The 20,582-nt window shown below is 42.3% G+C and overlaps 1 protein-coding gene across 3 annotated transcripts; it reads right to left on the bottom strand.

Moving 5' to 3' along the window:
• Positions 1-1,111: 1,111 nt before the first annotated feature.
• On the bottom strand, positions 1,112-20,418 carry ktn1 (kinectin 1). Of its 3 annotated transcripts, XM_058091276.2 has the most exons (36): positions 20,198-20,418; positions 15,788-16,530; positions 15,487-15,651; positions 14,539-14,640; positions 14,338-14,468; positions 14,159-14,263; positions 13,822-13,962; positions 13,368-13,474; positions 13,071-13,215; positions 12,258-12,354; positions 11,966-12,150; positions 11,722-11,811; positions 11,581-11,618; positions 11,413-11,503; positions 11,255-11,323; positions 11,125-11,162; positions 10,963-11,053; positions 10,763-10,831; positions 9,552-9,589; positions 9,287-9,377; positions 9,070-9,182; positions 8,901-8,976; positions 8,777-8,817; positions 8,608-8,698; positions 7,798-7,884; positions 5,801-5,890; positions 5,642-5,728; positions 5,477-5,566; positions 5,311-5,403; positions 5,167-5,235; positions 4,988-5,071; positions 4,601-4,684; positions 3,279-3,362; positions 2,936-3,028; positions 1,910-2,014; positions 1,112-1,826 (listed from the first exon to the last, which is right to left on the bottom strand). In XM_058091276.2, exons 2-36 carry the CDS (start codon positions 16,527-16,529, stop codon positions 1,803-1,805), a joined length of 3,846 nt encoding a protein of 1,281 aa, XP_057947259.2. In that variant the 5' UTR covers position 16,530; positions 20,198-20,418; the 3' UTR covers positions 1,112-1,802. The 3 variants fall into 3 exon arrangements, with proteins under 3 accessions (XP_057947259.2, XP_057947261.2, XP_057947260.2); XM_058091278.2 differs by lacking the exon at positions 7,798-7,884 and having other exon boundaries at positions 20,198-20,416; XM_058091277.2 differs by lacking the exon at positions 4,601-4,684 and having other exon boundaries at positions 20,198-20,416.
• Positions 20,419-20,582: the final 164 nt, after the last annotated feature.

The raw sequence follows: 20,582 nt of genomic DNA on the forward strand, positions 1-20,582 counted from the left end.
AAGAGACCACGACAGTCTTTTCTCTGTCTGCCTACTTGCCCTCCCACGTGTGTGTGGTGATCAAAGCTCTTGCACATACCACACTGATGGAGAGCAGATGCAAGGGAGGGGGGACTTGCTTTGCTGAATGTGCGCTGGCTGTAGTGTGACTGCAAATCTGTGCAGTCAGGAGGAGGAGGAGGAGCCAAATGTTTGAGCCGGAGGGCCCATAGTGCAACCAGCTACATTGCGTAATTGAGTGTGAGCAATGATGACACGGTGACATGCTCGGCGAGCCCTCTGGAAGGTCATGAGATTCACCAGCAAGCGTGTGACAAGAGAAAGTCAGGCCTTTTGAGTGAAGTATATCAGAACAATTTGTCTCATTGTTATTTTTGTCAGCTGTAATTACCCAACAATGACATGGAGCCAAAGCAACCGATTTAAGACACAATGGGACATTTAAAAATGTATCGCCAATGGAACATCCAGTTCCTTCTCCTTCGAGAGTTTTCCATGAAAGCAAAAGACAGATCTACAATCAGCTGACTGCAGCATGACAGTGTTGGAGAATGTGAAGAATGTGCTGATCCCATGTTGCCTACACCCCTGACCCGAGTACAACAGCCAGCCCAAACAACACAACAGCAGTGCTGTTGGAATATGAAAATGGTTTTCATTCCGAGCAAAAAATAAGACCTGGAAGGGGTGAAGAGAAATGAAGAAAAATCCCATGTTTGGTACAAAGTGGAACACACTGTACACACTTGAGCAGCATTGCTTCTTCACTACATGTTCTGACGTCCACAATACACAATGCCTACAGCAGTGACTCACACTAATTGCGGTAATTGTAAGCTTTTTTTGCTTGTTTACTCAACACATTCTCACTGTACCGAGAAGAGAAACACCATAGAACAAAAAAAAAGACGCTGCTATGTCACCTTATTACATTTGACCTAAAATAAACACATTTATTACATATTCAGAAGTAATCTAAGTACAAACCTAAAAACAGAAAAAACATTTCTGTTGTCTGATAACCCTATTGAAATCTAAGGACATGTAATGCCCCCTTGTGGCAGGGAAGACAATGTGCAGGGAGAGAGAGCAGCAAACAAAACTGGGCAGATTTATCAAGCATCCCTTTTATTAACATCACCTGTTACAAAAAGAACAAACTTCAGTGTTAATGAGCTCAGCAACAATAAAGCAAGTGTTGATTACCGATGATATGGGACACCTTTTCCTAGCGTTGTTACAGTAGAATTAAAACCTCTACGCTGTTGACCCTCCAAGCTTTCCCCGTTTTCATAGTAACACTCGTGTAAGCCACTTTTCTAAATCTCCCACCAAATGAGTAAAGATATGGAAAAGAGATGCATTTATGTATTTCTGAGCGGCAGGGAGGGAGGCAAACAGATCAATGTGACATAACTCAGCCCGTACATTAAAACAATACATATTCCTTAATTTAAGATAACGAAAGAAAAGTTCTGCTGAGTCGACATCTCTTTATCGCCGTCCTGTTGCGACAGCTAAACTACTGCAGTATTTAGAAGGATATCACGGAAAAAAAAAATACATGAGGAATGGTTGCCACACAGATTGAACCGATTATGCTGGATGCAGTTAAGATTAGAATAAAATCAACTTGCAATTCTGCTGCTGAAGGGGAATGTGAGGGGGGTGGGGGGGTGGAGTGAAAGTGTTTGGAGTGTAAACCTCTACGTCTTCCCTTGTTTGATGGAGTGTGCGTCGGTGGTACTGATGTCCGTGTAGTGTAGTCAGGATAGGTGCGTGGGCCTCTCTCCTCTTTTTCGCTATACCTTAGACAGATCAGCCTCCTGGATGGGGAATGATAAGTTAGAAGTGTTAGAACACATGCCTAAGCGGCATCTTAAACAAAACGCAGAAGGAGACGTCGTACCGAGTCCTTGGTGAGTTGTCGGCTGACACCTTGTAGCAGCTGCTGCAGTTCCCGGACTGTCTGGTTAAGTCCTGCAGTCATCTTCTCCTTTCTGTCTATTGCTTCCTAGTAAACATAAAACCACTGCTTTAGACCGCATAAACGGCATGTGAAACGTGCCAAAGCAAGAAATTGAGTACAATCGTCGCTCGTTAATCACAGTTAATTGGTGAATTGGATCACTGCAGGGTCATAAGAGACAGCTGCAGCTACCATAGCAAGCTAGCGAGCTAACTCGTTCCCCTCTCATTCATTCACTCATCCTCACAAGGGTCGCAAGGGGTGCTGGATTCTATCCCAGCTGTCTTCGGGCGAGAGACTGGTCTCCAGCCAATCACATGGCACATATAGACAAACAACCATTCACACTCACATTCATACCTATGGACAATTTGGAGTCGCCAATTAACCTAGCATGTTTTTGCAATGTGGGAGGAAACCGGAGAACCCGGGAAGAACTCCACACAGAGATGGCCGAGTGTGAAAGGAAACATAATCTCAGGTCATGTCTCATAACATTACTGATGCCTAGTGACCGGAATACTACATATAACTTCTCTCTCAATATTTTTGGAGTAATTATAGGTCTTTGTCAAGCACAAAACAGCAATCAGAAGACGGGCGCTTCTCCAACCGGAAGGAAGTGACCCTCTTGTTAACTGACGATGACCACTAAGATTTAATTACACTACAAAATGTTATATGTAGTTACCACCATAAGTGTTATTTTTGACTGCCCTATTTTTTAACGAAAATCTTAGTTTTAAACTTGTGTACCGAGATCGTTGAGATGTGGATATATGCCCCCTCGGGCAATTTGAAGGGTTTCCATGACAATATTTACAATGCTGTATTCAATCTTCTTAGAGCAAACAAGCAGAAAAAGACGCAAATTTGACTTTCTGATTAAGACACAAACCTTAAGTGAGAGCGCGGCGAAAAGAAAATGTGAGGAATAAAAATAAATAAATAAATAAGCACACATACTTTTTGTGATGACAGACTACTGTTCTCTATGAGGTCATCAGCACTGTCCGCTTTGGAGAGCTCCCCCTGGATCAGGTCCAGAGACTGCTGGGCCTGGGATACAAAATAATACATTGTAACCTCAAAGTGTCAAAGTTTCTCTTCTTCTTTTCTGTGTTTCTTCTTGCTACGGTCCGGTCGCTCCAAATGCACATAACAAAAACATCAAGTAACGGCAAATAAAATTTCATGGTACAGGGAAGTTGTAGCCAACACCTTTCCTATCTGCCCCAATGGCTGGACGGGACAAAAAAAAAGTGTCAACAAAAAGCTGACAACCACCAGTAAAATATTGTCGTAATACCTTATAAAGATCACCAGCGACTTGCTGCCTCTCACTCTCTTCTGCTTCCAGCTTGGACAGGGTCTCTGTAAGCTGGGTTTTCAGCTGCCAGAAAAACACAAAGTCACTCATTGTTGTACAATGGATGGTCTCTTGGCCACATCTGAACCCGACATGACCACAATATACTTTTGCTATGACCTGTTTTTTCTAAATCACTTTGTGGCTGTGTTTGTGTGAACATCATGACTTAAGACACGGCTCATCAGCAGCACTAATGACGATGTTTGAGAGCATTGAACTATAATAACACCATTTGAAAACACCAGCACCGTCTCCACAAGATCAGACATTATGATTATAGCATTCATAAATCAGATTTAACGAACTGAAGTTAAAACTTGTTTTTAATGGCTCATGTGCTGTCAGCTGTCTGTGATTTTTAAATCGGTTGCTTTGACTGACAGCACAAACACGTCATTAAGGTAAGAGAAATTGCCATTCAATGGTAAAACAGGGACAATGATGGGGTGGATGATAGCAGTGATGTGCAGTCAGGGGAGGCAGAGTGAAAAATAATATAAAACAAAAATGTGTCTATATAACTTCATTTTAATGTATTTTCTGTGAGACTCAATTTTTACTTAAGAAAAAAAAATCACAGAATTTTCACATTTCCTAATCAAGTGAGGCTGGCACCAGTTTCTATGCATGCTAGGTTAATTGGTGACTCCAAATTGTCCATAGTTATGACTGCGAGTGTGAATGGTTGTTTAAATCTGACAACCAATTCAAGGTCCCGAAGTCAGCTGGGATAGGCTCTAGCATAGAAAAAACGGCATAGAAAATGGATGGATGAAATATTTGAAAACAATTTGAAGGCACTGTTGTCAAGAAATGTGAATTAGTCTCTTCTTTTTCATGTTATCCTCTTAATGAACACCTGTATTAACATTAGGGTAAAAAACCCACCAAAAGTGCCTCACCAGCCATGAACCTCATTGCACGTCACTGGATGATAGTGTGAAACCTAAAGCAGTAAGTAAAACGACTTGATTAAACTGCGAAAGTCAACTAGTAAGCCACTAATTAGGCACCACCAAGACACCTCAGCTGCTATGCTAGGGTAGGTGTTAGTCTTTTAGAGTCACCATTCATAGCCCCTCGTTTTTTGACATTTATGGCTCCTAAATGGGGAAAACATGATGCTGACCAAACACTGTGTCATGGTGAGTAAGCAAGATAAGTGAGGTTATGAATGGTGACCGCAGAAGAACCCATCCTGAGCGTGGTAGGGAAGGAATTATTACTGAAGGAGCTCAAAGACGGTGAGTAACGCTTACCAAATTCAGCTCCTCATTCTGCCTGATAGCTTCTGTATATGAACCATCAAGCCTGGTCTGCAATTCAGTCAACAGATCTTTGAGCTGAAATTAAGTTTGAAAGGATGTGTTTACTAGGGGGACCTAAAAACAGCCCAGAGAGCGGCCAGTGATGTGTTCGGGCCGTGGACGCTGTTGGTGCACTACTGACACACGAGATCATGTTCAGTGTGAAATGGCCAAACGTGGTCTCTAAAGTTAGTCTGGTTAGACTTACAGTTCAAAAATACTCCAGACACGAGGCATTTGTACCAGTGTCACATAACAGTTACACCATCAAAATTAAACCAAAGTTAGTGTTCTGTCTTTTTGTGGCCTGCAGCATAACACTACTCAGCTTTTCCTCACCTCTCGGACCTCAGTCACATATGTGGCGCTCTCCCGCTCTGCCCTCTCCAGCTCAGACTCCAAGTGCTGCTTTTCTCTTCTCAGCTTTAACAAGTCAAGAAACATAATTTGATTATAGCAGCGCCATACACACAAACTTCTGCATTATATCAGCAAGAGGTTCTTTAAAAAGTACTAACATTTTCCAACTCAGCTCCATCATTTAGTCGCTCAATCTCCTGCTCAAGAGTTGTGACTTTCTGGCTCATCTAAAGAAAGAAGATAAAGATGCGATTAAAAGAGCACAGACTGAAACGGCATCTCCGGATAAACGTCGACCTCACCTCTCTGAGCTCAGCCTGCGACAGTTCCACCTTCACTTTCCATCTGGACTCTTCCTGCTCCACGCTGCTCTGGAGGCGCTGCAGGATGCCCTCCTGTGGGCATTGCAGGAGTTGAGTCAAGCGGCGTTAATAACTTGAACAACGTAACACCAAACTCTTCACCCACCGTCTCCGCCAAAACCTTCTTGTACGTCTCACAGTCTACCTGTAGAATCCTTTGGGCTTCTTCTGCTTCTTTTAACTTCTCAGACAGATCCTGGCAGGGGAAGAGCTTTTCTGGTGCATGTCTTTTAAAGAAAAAAAATCTTTAAAAATACAGTTTCACACCCACCTCACAGTTCCCTGATGCAGGGGCAGATTGTGCAGCTGAACTTTCAGTGACGTTTCTCTCAAAACTGCAGAGCCACTCCTGATGATTCTAAAGAGAAGTCAAAGTGAGCAATTTAGACAAATGCCGATTTAAAGTAAAAAAAAAAAAAAATACCCATACCTGCTCATTGGGCAGAGGCACATGGGGCAGAAGCCTGTGAAGAAAATTGCGGCACTCAGCTTCAGACATTGCCAATGTCGCCTGGTTCTCCTACAGAAGTCATGACAAAGAGAGAAGAAATGAGAAAGAAATAGTCCAGATTGCTGGAATGCTATCCCTAATCTTCTTACAACACATACTCGTATGGTATCTGACTATGCTATGCTTGGCTGTGATCTGTTAACCTCCATTACACTGCTCTTTTTCTCTATTTCAATCTCTCAGCTTCCTAAATTTCTTAGGAAACTGCATATTCCAGTTATATGTAATAAGTGAGTATGTTAAAAACATACGCGATTTACACTAAGTGTCAAGATCTGCAAGTACATTCATTTGCACGTGTGACAAAGAAAAACATTTGAACTGTTCATTGAAATATAAAGATCTGCAATCACCCCAGTAATACAGCAGCATCGTGTACTGTCACTCTGCGGCCTTAAGGGAGTGTATGACACATTAATACATCGCATCACTGCAAGCAATGATAGTGTGCAACAACTGCTAAGGAGCTCCCTGGGAGCAGTGTTGTCTACTGTGCTAAAAAGGTGGCAGAGGAGCATTTCCAGTGCTGTGGTTCAGCCTTGCAGTGAGAAGGAGGTGGTAAAAATATGCACACGTTACTCCAACTCTAAATAGAAGAGCTATCTGGTAGCCAACACTTGTCTAAAACGCTGCAACTGCACTCTCTGGACACTTGATTGGGTACACATAATACTGCTTGGTTGTATATTACAACCACACAAAGGCAAAATAGTAGAAACATCTTTCAACATGGTGTAAAAGTGTCCATTTCAGTGGTAAGCAAATGCATCAGTAAGTACAATAGTACATTTCACAATTACATACAGTGGAAACTTGGATCATTTATTCATTCCAGAAGGTCACACGCCAACCGAAACGGACGTTAGCCAAATCAAAATTTTCCCTTGAGAAATAATCTAATTAATCCGCTCCAGAAAGCCAAAACATAAAAGACCTTCTTGGAATGGAATGGCCTTTATTGTCATTATACAAGATATTTTTGTCCCAGAAATTATATGAACTATGCGACTGTTAACATTATTATGAGACCAAATAATAAATGTCTAATAGCAATAATATATGGTGCTGCCAGGGGAAGGACTGTGTCCAAGCTCTACGCTGCTGCACAATCAGTGGTGGGAGATCCAGTGCCGTGGATACTTCACCTTTGTTGACGGCTTGTATTTAATTACCAAATAAATGCATGAAATAAAAACACTTCCTGTCTTTCTACGTTTGAGGTGTGTTATGAAGCGGAGTTATATGTCAGACACATGCGCCGAGGACCCCGGTTCCGTCCTGAAGGTCAGGAGAACCATAGTATAGAGCAGAGGGAGCCACCCGCTGTGACCGCCATGCTACACTGTAGTCGGGACAGGTGCTCTAACAGTGTAGGTAAAAGTGATGGGGAGTGTGGACAAGAGGAAAATTCAATTAAAGTTTGGCTAGCGTACCAAAACAGATTGTTTTGACTTTCAAGGTTCCACTGTAAAGTAACTGTGGTATTAAAACTGTATGAAAATCTTGACAGGACAGATGGAGGGAAAACATGCAACTAATGGGACTGCAATGCAGGAACAAGCAAAAGGATGACCATGAATCTCAGTCAATGTCTGACTGCACACTCATCAGCACGAGCTTGTAGCGTTCAAGCGTTTGTCAAGGTTCAAGAGGAGCCTTATGAGCGAAACCAGAAATATTTGTTATTACATTCCCAAAATAAGTAGCATAGCATAACAGCTCATCTTACAGCCAATTGTAAACTTGAAGCCGAGCATTACAAAACGAGTGACCTCAATGAGTATGCAGCTTTGTTATGGATGGTGAAAAACGTTTAACTTGATCAATTATGGCAGTCAAGAAAAACGCAAAATTTGGAGTGGGGATGCATCAGATTGCGGCTAGAGAGTAAAGTAGACTGAGATTAGTTGTCGAACCTTGACAGCTTTGCTGAGTTTTCCTTGAAGCATGGACTCGGTGGCTGACAGAGCTTCCATTGCACTCCAGTTTTTCTCCCGGAGCTCCTGTTTTGGTCAGTTCCAAAGAGATACTGCGTTCAGTTCAGCCTCAGGGAAAAGCCATTCAGTGAGCCTCAGACACGTAACGTGGATGAAGGACCGTAAGGAATGCATTTGTCATTTCAACAGTAACTAGTGCTTCTCCCTTGCTCCATACTACAGCCCTCAATCTCACACCTTGTGTCGGTAAAAAACAGAAGCCACAAAACAGTGTCAACTGAATAGTGCAGCTTCAGTGGGTGCTCTCGACCTGACTACCAAGTGCTATTGTACTAGTGCCCTTAAATCATTTTGGTTTATTTTATTCAAAAATGTCCACAACTGTGCTTTTTCCATATCAAAAGGATAAGGTAAGGCAAATTTCTAATGCTCTGAATCACCTACAAGCACAGACAAGCTTGCTGGAGCAGTCCACGGCCAACGGTGAGCATAACAAGAGTAGGCTGAAAGCACTGTTACGCAACCTTCAGCTTAAGCAATCTTCACTGATGCGTGCCATCATACTGGCACAGGACAACCATAGCATCACAGTTTACAAAAAAAAACCCCAAGAAGCAAAGAAAATGATGCTATGTGGCAGTGGACAGGAAGCGGGTGCGGGTGGGGTAAGGAGGCAATGATGTGTTACAGTGTGTACCTCCACAGTAGGAGTGGCAAAGATTTGGGGAAACCACAAGACAAGGGCTTTGTGTTTGTACTAAAAAGTGAAGGTCATCTATGAAAACCTACATTGTTCTTCTTTCTGTGAAGCTCCAGAGATTCCTTCAGCTCAGACAGCTCACTCTGCAGATCGAACACCTGCTTCTCCTTTTCAGACAACCTGGGACAACAACAAAACTAATATATAATGAACATAACCCATACGGTAAAACATTTTGCATGATAAAGCCTAACTCACGCTGTAACGAGTTCTGTGCTTGGCACCGCAGTGACAGATGACTAATGGAAAGACCAGCAGAGTAGAAAGATCAAGCTTGTGCTTTAATTGCCACAATTTGTAGTGAGTAGTTTCCTTCACTCACCTGTTGCTGTGCCCTCTCAATTGTGTCTCTCATCTCTATCTGCATCAATTTCATCTCCTGGTCTTTCACAGCGAGTCTGTGGACCAGATGAGGATTCTGTTTAAAGGGGCTGATTGGGAAGAGCTCCATAAAGATGATCGGTATCATATGTGGAAAAAGGTGAGCGTACTGAGATTGGAGTTCTAGAAGCTGGGTACCCGATCTGATGAGATCTTCCGATGGCTCCTTCTGTCTAAGATGTTCCATCTCTGCCTGCAGGGTGGCAACCTGCTGCTCTAGACCCTGTGAAACAAAATGGCTTCAGATGAGAACTTTTACTGGGGCAATATGACATCTGAGATGACTATAATTGTAATAAATTCACTGCTACAGATTAAAGTTCACACCTCCACTGCTTTTGCTTTGGCTGACAAGCTGTCTTGGGCTGTCTGTAGAATGTCCTCTGTTGACTTCAGCTTCAAATCCCTCTCTTGGATCCTAAAAGGCATAATTTAAAAATCAAGAATTATTCAATGTTCAAGTAATTTTATTTTCTTGATCAGAAGACATTCAGCGAGATCTAAGAAAGTTGGCACGTGCCACTGGATTTCAAGACACTGCACATGAAATATTTATTACACAAGTACAACACTAACATTGCAAATGACTTACTTGCTATGCAGTTCCTGCACAAGCGACTCTGACGTTACCTGTAATTAAAAGGAAATGAACACTGAAGATGAAACTATACAAAGAATAAAATTGAAATATTACAAGACTATACTTTTATGCATTATTTTAAAAAATGACAATAATACTACAAGCAAGATAGAATTGAGGATGTTGTCAAGTTACATTTTATTAGGGCACAACATGACCATCTGCTTTAACAGTTTCATGCAAAAATGGAAAATGCTTGTTCACTTGCTAGGAGTGGCAGGCAGCTGCTGGAGGCAATTATATAAAGGGAGTGTTCACAGAGAGCTCGTCACTCCACCTATGCGCAGATTGCCGTGGCAACTTGAAACTGAATGTGTAAAATGCAACAAAATGCGTACCTGCAGTGCAATGACGCATACTGCATATTAAGTCCAATTAAGAGTCAAAATGTGTGCATGTGTACATGCTGGTAGGTCTGCAGAAGCATTTTAAACAAATATTGAATGAATTTATTAAACATGCATCAGCACCGATATCCTTTACTTTGGGGGATAAGCAACATATGAAACCCATCTTAGCCACAGGTCTTATAAAAGCCAAGGGGACCAATAAGCCAGGCAGAGGCCGCTGTTAACGTTTATGAGGAGTGAAAAGATCAAAGCTACAACAAGAAAAAAAATGATGGGAGTTCATGGCATTGAAGGACCAGCCATTTTCTGTTGCTGTATACTTTATGTTTGGTATTTTTGGTACAATGACACTCCTGTGTCATTGTGCGGGGAGCTTGCACAGGAAGTGCGGCTTCAACTGCTGGTCGTTTATACTGGGGACCAATACATTTCTTGTGTTTGTGAAAAAAAAGCCATATATTCTACGTCACACCACAGATTGATGATCTATAGCCATGTCAAATGATTTGTCCTACCACAAAACATATTGTGCACGCTCATTTTTCACTTTTATTGGATTGGGACCGGACTCAGATTTGTTAAAACCAGCATGTTGGCCATGATGTGTAATAAAAAAGTAAATTCAGCAATACTTTGATTGCATTAGCTTAATGCTTTGAGGAGCTATTTTCATAACAATATTCAACTCCACAAATTCATGTTTGTAACAAAAAGTTATTATTTAAAAAAATAAAAATGATCTGGATTGGATCGGCAAGAATGGATCGGAAGCCATAAAATGTGGATCGGGTAATCCCTACTTTTAACACTCACCTGATGTGCCATCTTTCCCTGAAGGGAAACCAATTCTTGCTTCAGCACCCCATTCTCTTCTCTCACAGCCTGAATGAAGGTAAATAATTGATTAAAATGGGGAATATTACAAAAGCCTCAATAAATTAGAGCTCCACTTGAGGCATGCTATACTACTGTAATTACATGTGAAAATGTAGTAGAGAAATGAAAAGAGGGACCTTTAACTCATCTTCCTTGTTGGCTACTTCAATCAGCCCCTTCTCCAGCAGGCTCTCCACAGTTTTCATGTTCTCCTCCTTTTCCTGGACACTGAAATGAGACCGGATTTTAAAAAAGGGCATTCATCTACTGAAAATTGCACTTTATTTGGCCTCACACACCTTCTCTGGATCTGGTCCAAAGCAAGCTGAGAGGCAGTCTGCATGGGTGGAATAAAGAGCGTGTGCATCAAACAGAGGAACAGTGCGCCATTATTGAAGCTTTCCTGTGTAAGACAATTAAAGTACACACCTGATCCGAAATCTGTGCCCGCAGATTCTGGATCTCTGCCTTCATTGACATGTTGTCATTGTGCAAAGCCTGCAGATACACCAGTTGAACTGAATTACATATTCGTTTGACGAATCTAATAAAAGCATGCAAAAGTGGTGCAGGTGCCCTTGTTTGACCTGCATGTTTGTTTCTCTACTGGCTCCGCTGCTCCTTTCAGCATTCAAAGAATCCTCCAGGCTCTTTCTCTGCAACTCCTTTTCAGCCAATCTAGACAAAATGAGCAACAAATTAACAAGGCACCGTTGACTGAAAACGTCTACATCTGATAAGGTAAAGAGTCTCACAGCTTCTGTAGCTCCTCAATATGGGAGACATGGCTGGCCTAAATGGAGAAACGACAAAAATCTCATTAGCCTACTTACACAATTACAGCTATAGGAGCGGGTATCTAATGATGACCAAAAGTAGACTCGTGGCCTAAATACCTGTGTAGAGATCTGGGCCTGCAGGTTCTCACTTTGTGCTTGCAGTGCATCATTTTGGGCTTGAAGACTTTTATTTTCATTCATGAGATCCTGTTTATTGAGAATCACTATTATTAAAAAGTCTGTATCGTATCATAGAATCAGTCAACATGGTGGAAGCAAGACTATATATAGGACAGTCTAGCTGCTCCATTTAAACTCGAGCCCATTTCTATGCTTTAAAGCTCGACTTTGGGTGTCTCACCTGAGCACGAGCCTGCAAAGAGTCATCAGGAATACTATGTTGGGACACCTCCAGCAGCTCCATCACTCTCTGCTCCAGCCGCTCCTTGGACACCATGGCTTCAGTCAGGCTGCTGTGGAGGGTCTGAAGCTCCTTGTTCTTGTTGTTCATCTCACTCTCCACTGTCATCAGCTGACTATGAAGCTCTGTCACACCCACACAAACCATTTTGGTTGTTTAATATTTGGTAATATAACTCTTTTGGGAAATGGAAGGAAGATTATAAATTTTTAACAGTTAGATGAGTTATCACCTTGCTTAGAGGCCTGAAGTTTTTCCCGGTCTGTGTTGACACTATGGAGGAAGTTTTGCAGTTCTTCCCAGCGTCGCTTAGCATCTTGTAGTTGAACCTGGGATTGAAAAAGTAATGTTTTCCATTATGATTTATACAAGACTATTGTCTCAATATACACATCTTTGGTACTTGACAATTAGTTACAATTATGGCTGTCCTGATCCAACGTTTCCACTTCTGATCCAATACTGATATCAACCCAATATCAATACTTTTTTTGCAGTTTTAAATTTGTGGCATGTTAGAAAAGGCTTGACTTACTTTACTCATCACCAACATGCAGTCCTGTGTGATAAGCTTATTCGTATTAACCATCCCCAAATCTGTACCACCACGGGAATCTTGTGCATGACAAGTTTTGCACTTAATTGCTACGTCTTTTTGGACTTAACAGAAACTGACTTGTGGTTTCTCAGGAAACACTTTCCCTGGTTCCTCAACAGCACTCAAAATCAATCTGATCATGGTTAATAAAACACAGGAAAGGCTAATCTGGGTGTCAAACAGGAAGTTGGTGTTATTACACAGACAAAAGCCTCCGACAACCCAGATTCCAAAGGCAACACAACCCTCTCAACACGTGCGCTGGTTCCCACACCTCACACTTGGACTTCTATTTGAACCTCCTCCCATTCCCCTGGCAATGCTGCCACGCCTGTGAAAGCGATTCAATAGGTGGGTGGTATGCTAAGGTTATGGGGAGCGTTGTGTTTTGGTGAGAGGAACTGGAAATGTTGAAAATAAACACAAGGTGCATCTGGTTCAACGTACCTCCAGCTGAGACACGTTCTGCTTGTAGCTGACCTCCAGCGACTTCCTCTGGTGCTCCTCCTGCTGCAGTTTGCTGTTGTTGTCCGCCAACTCTTTCATCAGCGCTGCGTACTCAGAACGCAGTTTGTTCATCTCGGCGGAATTCCTGCCAGGCAACACAAGCAAACAAAAAGCACGAGTACAGATGAGTTTTGTAAAAAAAATAAATAAATAGCTACGGTGTGGAGGATGCTGTAAGAGTATTTATGGATGTATGTTAGGGATCAAGAGCTGAAAGTATGGTGGCGCTTTACTGACTTGCTCTCCATCTGGTTGGAGGCTGAGCTGACTGCATCCCTCAGGATGCCGTTCTCCTGCTGCAGCCGAGTGATCTGACTCTCCAGCTGCTCCCTCAGCTGCTGAAACTACAAAACGACACAAAGGCCGACCATCGGTCTGAGGAATTGTACAGCTGCAATGGACAGTCTCAACACCTCTTGAATTACTGTCTCAGAAAATCCACTAAACAGTTTACAAATTTATGACAACATTTCCATCACTTGTGACTTCATTAAGACGATGTAGCCAAGGAATTGTAAGGAATTTGAAGTGAATGTGATATAATATAATTTCCATAAGTTCCAATGACTAAGTTCAATAACATCATTTGTGTCCAATGTAAAATGAAGAGTATTGAGGCAACAATTGCCGTGATGATAAAACTTGAATTCATTTTAATTTACAGAATTGAATGACACACACACACACTCACCTTTATCTGCATGTTCTGGAGCTCCTGGTAGCTTCCTTGAGCTTTGGCCTGCATGCTGCCCAGTTCTTTCTCCATTGCTGCACATTGCTCTCTCAACATGGCTTCCACTCGGGCCGTCTTTTGCTTCTCAACCTGCAGCTCCTGGGTGAACAGCGAGAAGACGGTCAAAAACTACCAATAGTTCAAGAACGCCACATTTATCATAAAGCTTATCCAAGCTGAATTAATTTCCTTATGTAATATGTTTCATTCCCGTCAGATTCATATTTTGGGAAAAATGATCTCCAACAGAAACTCCACATTAGCCGGTTACACGTATGAGCATGTGGTTGTGCACCTGGCTGAGTTGCTTGACTTTATCCTTGGCGATGGAAGCTTCTTCTTCAAGAGTAGTTATGAGACGCCCTCGTTCCTGAGCAGCCGGATCAGATTTACCAGCAGACTAGTTGTCAAAGATGGGATAAAAGAATTGTCAAACTTCCTGTTCATTTTCATACTTCAAATGCCGTCTCTCACTTTGTGCCAGGCGTCCAAAGCACTGGGGCTCTTCTCTTGAAGGACAGCAATCAAGCAGACAGCCTGAGCTTCTGACAAGGTGATGGTGGACAGAGATGAGAGCAGTTCCTTCAGCTTCGCCTCCGTGTTTTCTGTAATCCGTCAGATTACAATATTGATGTAGTATTCATACAAATGAATAGTTTTTTTTTTGTCTCTAACCTTTATCTGCCTCATTTTTCTGTTTCTTTCCACTTCCTTTGGAAGGTACATCATTATTGTGGGCTGCCTGGTGGTTGGCAGAAGCTGCTGAGTCAACCTCAGCTGGATTGGAGGGGAAAAGACATTGATTACTACTTTCAGAACTCAGTTCTGAGCACTTATCCACAAAACAATTTGACATACACTCCTGAATATTTTAAGACAAGTTGAAAATTGCAAGAATTGCCATTTTGCACTTAAGCAGGTTCTAAAAAGGAAATGGGAAGTGAAACACTAAAAAATCTGAGTAAGCAATTTATTGCAAACTGAGAAATGTTCATGTTCATCATCTGATCAAAAGTTTAAGACCATAGATAAAAAAACAACCCTGAAGTAGAAATAAAATATTCCATAAAGGATGAGTAGCTCTGCTATTTTTGTTTATCACGTCAAAATTGGGTTAGGCCATGCTTGATGCTAGTGTTTCTAGCAGAGTTCTTTACCCGGCGGTGAAGATGGCTTCACGGAGCGTAATCACCGTCTGAAACCCATGTCCATTTTTGTCAACTTTCCTTGCCATCTGTCCCCAAAAGTTCTCAATTGGATTTAGATCAGGAGAGGGCACAGGATGGTCCAAAGGACTAAGGTTATTGCTCTGGCAGGCAGGAACGTGGAACTACAAAATCCTTTTCTTCCTTTGTTATGAAGAGACAATGACAATATGTGACACTAAATCTATATGTGATACTAAATCTATTTTTGGCCTTGAAATGTTTGATTAGATAATCAACTGTAATGCTTCTTTGCAATAAATTGCTTACTCAAAACATTTTTTCTCTTTTCTTATTTTTGCATTTTGAAGCTCTACTTAGAAACTCAAGTTCAACCATGCAAAATGTAATTCTTGCAATTCTCCAACTGGTCTAAAAAATTTTCATCAGGAGTTTATGATCTGTGTTTTAACAATACCGGGCTCTGTCTTCTGCTTCTTGGCGTTCTTCTTCTTCCCACCAGTTGCACTTGGAGCTGCTGGAGCAGCATTGTCCAAAACTTTGATTTCAGCTACAAGAGGTGCTTCCTTCTTGGCCGGGATCGGAGCCTGCTCCACTTTGAGCTCTGGTGGCTGGTCATTCACTGTAGAAACACAGAATCAGCTTAAGGAATTATATATTGAGAATTTCCAGTAAATCACTAATGTATGCACTAAGCAGAAGTAGCTAAAGCCTTGTTTTCATCAACAAGAAAAATATATATTTTCAATGCAACCAACCTGCCTCCAACTTTTGCTTCTTCTTCTTCTCTTTCTTAGAGGCCTGTGGAGGTGTCTGACCCACAGGAGCAGCCTGGGTAACCTGAACCAGAACCTCAGGCTGTGGAGAGGTTGGGCTGGGCTGCTTGTTGGCAACTAGAGGTGACTCTGTCTTTTTGCTGACCAGCTTGGAGCTGTTTACTTCCGGCTCTTCGGGTGGGGGAGATGTTGCTGCATCTACTACAGCAGTGGCAGTGGTTGCGGCGGCGACAGCCGCAGCAGCTTTTGCTGTTTTTTTCTCCTTCTTCTTCCTCTCCCTCAAACCAACAGAAGCCTCGGTTGAAGCTGGAACAGGCACATGGGGAGATGATGCTGGTGGATCGGGAGCTACGACAGCCTTTGGCTCCTCGACCATCTCTGGCGTGGAGTTGCGGGCGGCATCAGTCACCTCAAAGTCCCCCAGGTCTTCTTCTGACTCCCCTCCTCCACTGCCACCGCCGCCACCACCACCGCCGCCACCCCCTCCGCCACCCCCTCCTCCAGCCACACTGGCACTTTCCTTCTTCTTACTCTTCTTCTTTTCGTTCCTTTTGCGGGTGTCTGGCTTAGACGGCGGAAGCTTGAGGTCGCGTTTCTGCCGGGCCAGCACCTCATCGTAGGATGTTTCCTTCGTGAAGAGCATGAAGGAGAGAAAGAGGAGGGCGACCACAAGTAATGGCACCAAGATGAGCAGGTACTGAGAGTCGTAGATATCCAACGCCATTCTGCATAAAAGGGAATAAAAAAAAAGGCCTGAGAAACGCGTGACCAAAGAGAACATTCAAGGGGTTTTATAAGTCAGATGGCTGGTCCCCCTTCCTGTACAGTCCCTGTACAGGGGGCAATCACCTAGTGGTTCGTCATTGGCCTGCAGACCACCACTCAAGATCATTTTACAAACTCAAGTACACACCCAATAATACGGAATCTTGCTGCTCATTAATAATGACCCAGAAGAAAGCACTGAAAGCACTGAAGGTCAGCTGCACTGATACCAACCAGCAGAATAGGCGCCTGGAATGTGAACTGGCACAAGTATAAAATATCGCCTGATGGAGGTGTTGCCGCATCAATAATGCTCAAAGCATGTCTCTCACCCTGACCTCTCTCAGTAATATGATCCAATTATCCAACACTGACCCTGCTCAGCAACTCAACATCCACCTTGCCTTTACGTTAGGTCCATGGAGAACAGATACAATAAAAGGTCATCAACTTGGCTTAAGATGAGAACAAAAATAGAGTCACAATTAGGTGTAACAATGTTGCCATGCTTCCCTCCTATCAACACATGGGCAAGATGGCGGTATATCGAGATGAGTTTATATTCATATTCATACACTGAGGTGTCATGAAACTGGAAGGCCTTTTTCCACTGGGAGGTTTTGAGGTGTAAAATCTGTGGCGTATTAAAATGAGTACAATAAGGAGGCAATGGGGTCAATGGACAAAGATCCAGTATGCTAGTAGAAAGAAATATTTCAACGACTAGTTTCAAATATTTGAAATAAAACATTTTCTCGCATGCTAGCAATGTCATACTGCTCCACTGACAATATTTGTAATCCCTTCAAATTTAGCGCAGTTAGTCTGTGCAAAAACACAACTTTTATTTACTTTTCAACCGCTGTGGCACTAATGGTGAGTGACAAAAAATGCATTCCAATCCCATTTTACATGCAAGATTTGTGGCCGTAAAAAAAACAAATCAGTGTCACGGACTGGGCCCCTTTACTTTGTTTGGATTAAGCAGATTACCCTTGATAATATACTTAAGAATAACTTCTCCATGGCATGACTTTCTGAGGAGTGATAGGTTTGGTACTACCTTGTTTTTTTTTTTACTTAACTGCAGAGAATATCAGGCGTCTGTTAGAGATATGGTATTAGAGAAGTTTAAAAAAAACAATAAGGTAACACAGATTACAACATAATAAACAATGTTGTTGTATTCTTTGCTGTACGGTTTCTTTCCGTCCAACAGAGTGGAGGGTGTGTGCATCAGTCTTCCTGTGCAGAATGTGCCTTGATCCTGATCCTGCATCAAAAATGAGCCTGGAGGACAAAGCCTTCTCGAGCTATTGGCTCCCTGGAATCTCACGACTGAATTGGCCAACGTGGACACAGAGTAAAGCGTTCATAGATTTCTTGAAAATGTCTGAAAGTGAATGGCCATGAAAATAGATCAATATTGTTTGGAAGAAAATGCCTCTATAGTTTAAAACTCTGTCATGCAAGATTTCAGGTGAGAAATCAGAAAATCATTTATAGATCTTAATCCAAAAGAATACCTGTCAGAATAGTAGAATATAACAGACTAAGTAGACTCACATTAAAAATAACTTATTATAGTTTAACAACTGGATGTCATATTTGTTCCACAATGCATGTTAAAGATTGCTTATACAATTGAGGTTGGTTGACAGTTTCATATTTTTGACATTGTTTAACTCTCCAGAGTCTGCAAGCTCATATCCACGACATATGCTGGCACAGCATGGTAGGTGGCGCAGCGTGATGATGCAGCCACACAGAGGGTCCGTTTCAACATGTGTCAAAAATACAGACTTCACACTGCATCCAAGTCTTTAAAGGGTGGCAAGTAATCTGTCATGTAAAAACAGGTTCATTTGCATTCGATTTTGGTGCGGGGTGCAAGGCCCTCGCTTTGAAAGTAAGCCAGCAAAAGAGGACACCATGTTCCCTATTGGTGGGAAAAAAAAGCTTGTCATCAATCAAACAAGTTTGGTTGCAGAGGGAGAGGATCTATTAACATCAGTTAAGTTGCAATATAAAGCTTAACAAAAGCATGCAAAAATTATGTTAGAACAGTAATATGTATGCCTAGAGCCTGTTTATGACAACCCAACGTGAGAAAAATAATACTCCAATTTGATCCAGAGGCGCTCCAAATTGTAAGTTTTGAAGTTCCGGGTTTTTATGACATCATAAACAAAAATCATTCCTCATGGCCATGATATCAAATGCCCTGGATGATCCCGTGCCGTGTATATGCCCACCACTTCACAAAAGGACACCTGTGTTAAAAAAATGTTGCTGTGACTGTAATGACTATGTCCTCTTGCCCCTACTCCTTAATGTTACATTGTTCTAAGTAATTTGTGGCATCCACTATGACTTATAGTGTATATGTTAAAAAGTGAATCAAGTGCACCATAGTGCTTCTTGGGACCACACATTTCCAAACACAGCTCATTAGCATTAAAGCTACAGGCACACAAAAAAAATGTGCTCCTAGTCAAGCTTTCACTAAAAGCACTTTAAATTCCAGCATCAAAGCTATATTTTTGACAATGCACTATTTCGGGACCTAAAAGTTATTTTAATTCTTACAGAATAGTAAAACATGCGACTTTACAATAGCAACCTGGCAATAGAGAATTATCAGGTATCTGATAAAAAACTAAATAGCATGAACCAAAGTGCAAGAACAACAGGCTATGGTGGACAAATATTAACAGACTGGAATTACTCTGGTCGGTAAAAGTAAATAAGACTCTTTAAACTTACTGAATGAATGATTGGCGTGTAAGGAGTCCTCTAAGAAGGACCAAGGTAGCCAACAAGAAAGGAAGGATAGTTGAGAAGGAGGTCAACAGGGAATTATGTACGAATGGAGGACTCCCCGGTAGTCCTATAACGGCAGTATAAGTAGAACCCTTTGTCAAATTAAATCGGAAATACTCTAGCACCAAGTGTATTCACATATCACTACTAAATAGAACACACGGTGAAGTATTTTGGAGAATGACGTCGGGCATGTCAGCCATGACAGAAGAAAATGGCCAATGGTGGCAAGGGCCATGTGTGAGTCGCCCTTATGGAGTAAGACAATTGCAGCTGTCCCTTCCTAATAAAACACAAACATGCACAACCGTTTAAATGTTACAATCTGACTTTATCGATAAGAAGTGAATGCGACAGGAGACTCGGTGGTGTAAGTCTAAGTAGTTCGACATATAACCACACTTTTAAAGCTCCACGCGCAGGAGTGACCACACAATGTTAAAGCTCAGCACCATGGCAGTAGAGCTAGCATGCTAGCAAAAGCACTAACCCGCTGTATAGGTAAGTAGTCGGTCATAAAAGTGACCAACAAGGCGTTGACAGGGAGGAAGTGTTCCTCATTAGCCGAACAGGAGGCGTGGACATCTGGCCCGACGGGCCTCATGTACGTCGGTGACCCAGCCTCCTCCTCCTCCGCCTCCTCTCCTGAATGCTCTGACCCGGTCGGCTGCTCCCTTCAGCCGCTTCAACCCCGGGGGCCGTTCCCAGGCCTAAGTGAAGGGCTCGGCTGCGGGAAAAGCTCTAATACGCGGATGGCTGGCGACATATATGTGTGTTAATATAAAGGAATTCCCCCAAACTTACCTCTGGTTAGAGTGGACTGTTTCCTTAGCAATGAAATGGCGTTGTTCTCAGCCAAGCAGCCTCCTCACTTCCCTGGGCAGCCTGGCTTCAGTTGCGCGAACCACACGACTGCCTTCCGTTCACTGGGCGGGTCAGACTCAAGAGGGCGCTTGATGTATGGCTCAATACACACCGGATTGAGCAGCTGAAAATACAGCCATTATACAGAAAGCACCGTCCCCTTAAGACATCCTTTAGTCATAAATCACACAAACATCCAAAGAAAAAAGAGGTGTGGTCACATTACTTCGGCAGTGCTTCCTTATGACGTATTTATCAAACTAAAACATCCTGTCATTACATTAAAATGAGTAATAATTCTCAATGGAAATACAAATATTAATAC

This window comes from Doryrhamphus excisus, linkage group LG14 (genome assembly GCF_037039965.1).
Source record: "Doryrhamphus excisus strain RoL-2023G ecotype Guam linkage group LG14, RoL_Dexc_Guam_v1.1, whole genome shotgun sequence".
NCBI classification, from domain to species: domain Eukaryota; kingdom Metazoa; phylum Chordata; class Actinopteri; order Syngnathiformes; family Syngnathidae; genus Doryrhamphus; species Doryrhamphus excisus.

Excerpts from the sequence above, each read along its gene's own strand:
- ktn1 (XM_058091276.2), bottom strand. The coding sequence starts at position 16,529 with ATGGCGTTGGATATCTACGACTCTCAGTACCTGCTCATCTTGGTGCCA. Across the intron at positions 13,963-14,158 it reads AAGTCAAGCAACTCAGCCAG|GAGCTGCAGGTTGAGAAGCA; the intron begins GTGCACAACCAC and ends CTGTTCACCCAG. Across the intron at positions 2,015-2,935 it reads GTAGTCTGTCATCACAAAAA|GAAGCAATAGACAGAAAGGA; the intron begins GTATGTGTGCTT and ends TATGTTTACTAG.